The 7,702-nt window shown below is 38.6% G+C and overlaps 1 protein-coding gene across 1 annotated transcript in view; it reads left to right on the top strand.

Annotated features, from left to right (window-relative positions):
- The first annotated feature begins 2,743 nt into the window (after positions 1-2,743).
- Positions 2,744-7,702, top strand: part of LOC119263786 (scavenger receptor cysteine-rich type 1 protein M130-like) — a 14,922-nt gene continuing 9,963 nt past the window's right edge. The window contains exons 1-7 of the mRNA XM_037540285.1: positions 2,744-2,852; positions 3,322-3,630; positions 4,566-4,880; positions 4,987-5,301; positions 5,417-5,740; positions 7,013-7,342; positions 7,502-7,702. The exon at positions 7,502-7,702 is cut by the window's right edge and continues 105 nt beyond it. Of these exons, the coding sequence (XP_037396182.1) occupies positions 2,795-2,852; positions 3,322-3,630; positions 4,566-4,880; positions 4,987-5,301; positions 5,417-5,740; positions 7,013-7,342; positions 7,502-7,702 (1,852 nt within the window). The 5' untranslated portion in view covers positions 2,744-2,794. The remainder of the gene's footprint in view (positions 2,853-3,321; positions 3,631-4,565; positions 4,881-4,986; positions 5,302-5,416; positions 5,741-7,012; positions 7,343-7,501) is intronic.

Raw genomic sequence — 7,702 nt, 5'->3', positions numbered from 1 at the left:
ATAATTTATTTATAATATTGAGGATTGAACTGTTGGAATCTTTAGTCTCACTAAACAGTCCAGGGCAGGAGACAGGACATACTCAGGGGCAGGAGATGGTATGGACAAAGGAGCAATAGACAGAACAAACATAGGAGCAGGAGAAAGGACAGATACAGAGCAAACACAGTGCAGAGTAGAGACAGGGCAGACACGGGGACAAGTCTGACAGTGCTGGAGTGCAGATGTCTACTTTGAGGGGCTTGTTGCAACCTCTGAGGTGACCACAGGTGTACTGAGAGGCACAGGACTAAGCATAGGCTAAATAAAGTATGATGCTGCAGGGAAATGGTCATCAGTCACTGTTTTAAAAGCTGAAGAGGTTGTGGACTGTGTGGCCCTCTGAGACCCAGTCAATGTGGCATCTTGGCTGCAGGATGCCAACACTTGTGATTCTGGCATTTGTGCTGAAACAAGAAAATAAATAAGAATGTCACTGAGATAGATGATTCACTGTGTTAAGTAAATAAGATTAATTACATGTTTGTACATTACTGTACAGAACACAGTCACACAGAAACACACATACATATTTGGTCCAGGTGTTTTTTAGGTATTTTCTTATAAAATAAGCTTTTTATGAAGAAAATCACTCACTGTTTTTTCAGCTTCACCACTAAATCATTTTGTCTCACTCTCAGTATGCTGCTGCTCTGATGAACCTCGGGGCCATCCTCCACCTCAATGGGAAACTTCAGGAGGCTGAGTCCAACTACCTCCGTGCCCTACAGCTCAAACCAGATGACCTGATCACACAGTCCAACCTGCGCAAACTCTGGAATGTCATGCACAAGCAGAGTGTGAGGGGCTTGGGGTCATGACCCTGCTTTAAATGCCTACCCCTACAGGTGAAGGCAGTTGCCAGTGAGAGTTTGAGGCTTGCGCTCCTCTGGTGTGGACAGGTTGGTGATGTGGGAGCAGAATCAGCACCACAGGTAGAAGCAGCTTGCATGGATCTGTGAGTCTGACAAGTTGAGGATTGTGGTTGTGATTACTGAGTGTGAACTGATCCACTGTGGTTGGAGGACATACACCTGGTTGACCGAGAGAGGACCAGTGGAAGTGTCAGTACCTTAAACACCAGTACTTCACTTCTAGGAATGTCCACAGTAAAATGACACACAGCTGAAGAAAAGGATTTTCTGTTTTTTTGTGAGTCATTCTGGAGGCCAGAATTGTGATTATTATAATTTGTCAGTTCACTTCAGTAATCTGAGTGAAGACTGTGCAGATGGATTAACATGCTGCTCATTTTACAACACACTTAACTGTGGACTGACAGGAGATGTTTTGAATACTGTTTTCAGTAAAATTAAAAGATCTAGAAGGATTGTCCAAGAACTGAATGCCATGAATGAGAAATGATCATGTACTGTATGTTGTTATTGTCTTTGTATGTAAACTGTTCATTTATTGTGGCCACATGTTAACTCCCACATGAATTAGTTCAGCAACAAATAATGAACTGTTCCTCCTCAGAAATGTCAGATCATAAACAACTGCCTGTTTAAAGATGTCCATGAGTGAGATTCTAGTTCTAGAAGTTTATTTGACCGATGATCTTTCTTGATAATTTATTATGAACCATTTTATTGTTGTTGTTATTATTATTATTATTATTATTATTATTATTATTATTATTATTATCATAAGTGTTCCACATCACTCCTGCAAATCCAAGGCAATAAAATGTCCTATTGATTCTCTTGAAGTTGATCTGTGATTCTTGTCTGGATTCGTAACTTAAAATGCTCACTCACAGACATTTATCTTACACTTTATTTCAGTGATACTGTGACATCATACTGGTTGACAACTGATGCTTGGAAGTGATGCAGATTAAATTGATGGTGAAGTGAAACTAACATGAAATATTAATGAAAGAAGCTGTGACAGGATGCCAGCAGTCATAACCAAATAATGTAGTAAAACAGATTTTAGTGCTCTGCTGCCATCTTGTGTAGAAAAATAATCATTGCAGTGATAAATGCACAATGTCCCTGTAAGAGCTTATATAAACCTATTTGGGTAAAAGTGTTAAATAGTTGTGTTAAAACATGTTTTCTTACTTTATTAAATTGGTTTATTCTGTATTTTTTTATTCATGGTTACTGACATTACTGACATAAACGATTCAAAGGAAAATCGCCATTATTCACTCACTATTCACTTCTCTACTGATAATTTGGATCATTTATTCGTTGTATTTGGAGTCAGACAGTTGATTTTTGAGTTTTTTCATTTCTGTGTGTCTATTTTAACAGTTTTTTGTGTGATTAATGGTTATCAGAGTGTGTGTGTGTGTGTGTGAGCTGGTTATCAGTGTGTGGATCAGCTCTCTGCAGGTGCAGCATTAACGCTGTAGTACACTGGAGTGTTTCCTCTCTCTGAAGTCAGTCTCCTGTATGTTGGTGTGTTTCTCACCACACTGCTGCGAGCGTCTCTCCTCACACACATACATACCTCTAGAGACGGAGGTGGAGTTCTGTTCATCAGCGCTGACGCTCTTTTGATAAATATGGAGAAAGAAAAAAACGCCTCCTCTGATTTGTCTCTGAAAATGTTTGATGATTTCCTCTCCTCTTTCTAATAAGGTCATAGTGAGTGTGATTGGCGGCTGTGGGGAGCTCTCTCTCTCTCTCCCCCTCTCTCTCTCTCTCTCTCTCTCTCTCAGTTTCTTCAGTCTCTCTGGGGGAGTGGAGGTGAAGCTTGTTCTGCTGTTGAGTTGAACAGACTGTGTGCAGGTCAGAGGGAGATGGACAGCTGTGTGGTTTTCATTCTTCTGTTCTCCACAATCTCACTCACCACAGCTGGTAAGAGCACTTTTTGTTAAGTAATGAATAAGATATATATTTTAAAAATCTTTCTTATTTCTTTGCATATTAAGTTACTAATTTCATTATTGCAAAAGAAATTATATACAATTCTGAAAGGAGATAGAATTTAAATATTTTTCTAAATACATCAAATAAGTGCTGTATATAGAAAAGTCTTCTTACTCGTGATGTGTGTTTCACACTGTGTGCTGCTGTGTGCCAGGAGCAGGGCAAAAATTCTATTTTGTCCTCTTCAGGCAGTGCATTGTTCTTTTCTCAAAGTTGATAATTCTGATATTTGATATATGAGATATTATCAGTATTAACATTAACAATAAAAAACATTCCCTCTATATTTCTCCTTATTTCTCAGGAGTAACTGATAATCAGTCAGTCAACAACTCTCTCTCTCTCTCTCTCTCTCTCTCTCTCTCTCTCTCTCTCTCTCTCTCTCTCTGTTGTACAGCCAGTGTGAGATTGGTGAACAGTAACAGTCGCTGTGCTGGGAGAGTGGAGGTTCTTCATGATGATCAGTGGGGAACAGTGTGTGATGATAACTGGGATATGAGTGATGCTGCAGTGGTGTGTAGAGAGCTGGCCTGTGGAGAGGCTGTAGATGCACTGGGTGATGCTCACTTTGGACCAGGATCAGGACCAATCTGGATGGATGATGTTGGCTGTAGTGGATCAGAATCTACACTGAAGAACTGTAGATCAGCAGGATGGGGGAAATCTAACTGTGGTCATTCTGAAGATGCTGGAGTCATCTGCTCCCGTACGTTATTGTCACGCATCACATTCACCAATAAAAATCTGTCTAAACATGATTTTTAACATAACACCAGATTCATTAATGGATATTTTGAGTGTATTTAGTCTTGAAAAACTATTTTTTACACGAGTGGTTCTAAAATATGAGTTCTGAGAGAACCTGAACAAAAGGAAAGATCATTCAATATTACAATATCATTTCAGTGAAATGGTCTCTTTCTAAATGAATGAACTTACAACATAGAAATTCAACTAGTTTTCTGTGTAAAGCAGTAGACTGGCTAATGCTCACAACACAGTGCACTTCCCTCACTGATTATTGTGGGATCATCTGTCGAGTGTGTGCAAGTTCTTTATTTTAAGCCGTCTTGAAATCTGTAATTAATTACTAATAAGATACACAGGATTATTCTCTCACATCTATGTGGTAAATTTACTTTTTGTTAGCTAATCTGTCAGTACACATTGACCCTCAGAGCCCCACAGTACACACTCAAAACTGTATCATCAAATTATTTGTGATTAAATTAATACAATAATCTAAATTTCACAGCATCAAATAGCATGTCTACTTACAAAATTGGCAATGTTCCATGTAAATATTTGACCAGTTTTTTAAATTCATTTTTTACATGTTTATTCACTAAAAAAATTAACAAGTGAAATATATATATATATATATATATATATATATATATATATATATATATATGCAAATTTGTACTCACATGCTTGTACTCACTAATATTACTCAGTATTATTAGATTAAATAAAACTTTGCTAAAATCGCACTGAGAAATGACAAAAACGTGTGTGTGTGTTTGTGTGTTGAACAAATCCTTTAATTTAGAGAGGAAAAAACATGTTATGTTTTCAATGCTGTTCACACTTGTTTATACATATATTGTTTATTGTTTGTACTGTAATTCATATGCACAGGTCACAGAAAATCAAGAGTTGCTAATGGTCCTCATCTGTGCTCTGGGAGAGTGGAGGTGTTTCATTTGAGAACCTGGTCCACAGTGTGTGATGCTGACTTTGACCAGCAGGATGCAGAGGTTGTGTGTCGAGAGCTGGGCTGTGGGCTTCCTGTGGAGGTGCTGGGAGCAGCTGCTTTTGGCAGAGGGGAGGGTCAGGTGTGGACAAACAAGCTTCAATGTGGAGGATATGAATCTGACATTACTCTCTGTCCAATATCATCTTTAGTTAATCAAAACTGCAATCATGACCGTGATGTGGGACTGACGTGTTCTGGTAAAGTATTAATACTTAAGCTCCCCTTAATTTAGCCACGTTTTATCACATTATATGAGCAATGACTTTCCTTTATGCAGATTTGTGTAATGTGATGTTGATTCAGGTTACGTTCAGGCTCGACTGGTGAACAGCTCTGACTCCTGTTCTGGTCGAGTGGAGCTCCAGAACCCCAGTGAGTGGGGCACAGTGTGTGATGTAAGCTGGGATATGAGAGCTGCCAGTGTCCTCTGTGGTCAGCTGAATTGTGGGAGTGCTGTAGCTGTGTTGGGGTCAGACTGGTTTGGGGAGGGGAGTGGCCAGATCTGGGCTGATGTGTTTGATTGTCAGGGGAACGAAACACACCTGTCAAAATGTCCCATTTCATCATGGAGTCGAACTGCATGCTCTCATAAACAGGATGCTGGAGTCATCTGCAAAAGTGAGCTCTCAGAACTGTGCAAATTAAAGTAATTTATATCATGTTAGTAAATGAGTGTGTCAATGACGCTTTCAAATTAAAGAATAAATTATTAACACATACTTTTCATCTTCAGATTCTTCTTTGCCATCTCATGACGGACGAGTGCGGTTGTCTGGAGGGATGGAGTGTGAGGGGGAGGTGGAGGTATACTTCAGGCAAAACTGGACACGAGTTCTGCTGGACTCCACGAGTGAGTCTGTGACCTCTGTGGTCTGCAGACAGCTGGGCTGTGGCTCTGTGATCAGCTTCTCCAATTCCTCTACATCCAGTCCTGAACACAGACACATGTGTGTGACGGGTTTCAATTGTTCTGGGAGTGAAGCTCATCTGAGGAACTGCAGGAGTGCACAAGAAGTCAACTGCAGCTCCAGAGAACAGCTCTCAGTCACCTGCTCTGGTCAGTATTAATACTTTTTTATTTAAAATGCTTAAAATTTTTTTTTAATTTTGATTATTTCACAGTCAAGATTTTCTTTCTTTATCATGAAGAGGAACAACGAGTAATCAACTTCAAACAGTTGTGTATTTTAATTTTATTAAAAGAAATTATCGAACATTTCATTTTGCCACTAATGAGACAATTAAAACGCCAAAACTTTACCAAACATTTCAGCAGTGACTGTTTTGACAGTGACAATTTTTAACTAATTAAGGGCAGAACTTCAAAACGCAAGCCAGCACATGAAAAGCAAACACAGCTTGAAACAGCTGTACACATAAAATCGAAATATTTCTAATTAAAAAGTTTATTAATGGCAAAAAAATGTGATTTGGTAGTTCTTAAGGTTATTTAATGGTTTTCAGACTTTGGGACACTGGGATTGACTTCAAAGTAATGGGACTAAAGTAATGCAGAGATGTAGTCTCACGTCCTGCTCTAAAATGCAGGGGTGTGGCTAAAATAAGTCTCAATCTATGGAATTGTTGTTTCAGTAACGACATTAAAACACAGAAGAGAAGTTTTTAATTTAAAAATTAAACTCATGATAGATCTAAATATCTCAACTGCACTTTGAAGGAAATCAGGAAGATCTACTAAAAAGTATTATCTCTTCAAGTGTATATATAAGGATTAGGGTTTAGGACAGACACTTCCTAATAAAAGTACCCCGTAGATTTTGTATATATTTAACCAACTGCTATCTCTATTAATGTCCTGGCTTTGAATATGTCATTACATAATCCTTCTAAATATCATAATTGATATATAATTTTAATTTTTAATTTGTAAAGAAGAATTAATAATAATATATAAAAACACACAAAAGTGGTATTTGTATATAATGTCATGTAGGCAATTAATTCACTCATTAATCTTTATATTTTATAAAAGTTCTATCATTAATCTTATTTCACAGATTTTTTTTTGTTGTTATTTTGGTATTTTTATGACATTTCCATGATATCAGGACAGTCTGTCCACATTCACTCAGATACTGTAAACTATAGAAATCATTTTGACTCAAAACTCACAAAAGCAGACACAGAAGGAAATGATTCCCAGCATTTCCAATGAACTTTGAGGTTTTAGGTTATATGAGCTTACTGTTCATTACAGTGTGAAGAATTTAATGAGAAATACTGTGTGTGTGTGTGTGTGTGTGTGTGTGTGTGTCTGTGTGTGTGTGTGTGTGTGTGTGTGTGTGTGTGTGTGTGTGTGTGTGTGTAGGTAAGTTTAATTCAGCTCACAGATCCATCAGGCTGGTTGGTTCTGGGGGAGACTGTGCAGGAAGGCTAGAGGTTTTACACAGTGGCTCATGGGGGACAGTGAGTGATGACTTGTGGGATATTAAGGATGCGCAGGTGATCTGCAGACAGCTACAGTGTGGAGTGGCCCTCAGTGCTCCGGTACCAGCCTGGTTTGGACCTGGAACTGGACATGTATGGCTGAATGAGGTGGAGTGTGAGGGGAACGAGACGTCCCTGTGGAACTGCACATTTCAGCTGTGTGGAGAGGATGAATGTGGACACAAGGACGATGTAGGAGTCGTGTGTTCAGGTAAAATGAAATTAAAGTTTCCAGAAGCTGCAGGTTTTAATGAACTTTTTCAAAGAATGATACATACTGAATGAATTAAGAATTCCTTAATATACCAAAAATTGTTCTTTAAAAACTGGGGTTTGGGAATTAGACTTAATTTGATCTTTCTCCCACCAGAGTTTAAAGAAATAAGGCTCACTGAGGGCTGTGAGGGGAATCTGGAAGTGTTCTACAATGGAACGTGGGGTAATGTGTGTGTAAATGGGATGGATGAAGAAACATCAACTTTAATCTGTCAAGAGCTGAACTGTGGAAGATCTGGCAGTGAGTCTTTTGCCAAAGCAAGAGTGGAATCAGCTCCTAACTGGCTGGACAATC

This window comes from Pygocentrus nattereri, chromosome 1 (genome assembly GCF_015220715.1).
Source record: "Pygocentrus nattereri isolate fPygNat1 chromosome 1, fPygNat1.pri, whole genome shotgun sequence".
NCBI classification, from domain to species: Eukaryota; Metazoa; Chordata; class Actinopteri; order Characiformes; family Serrasalmidae; genus Pygocentrus; species Pygocentrus nattereri.
Note: the sequence above shows the minus strand (reverse complement) of the source record. Positions and strands in the feature narration are given on the sequence as shown.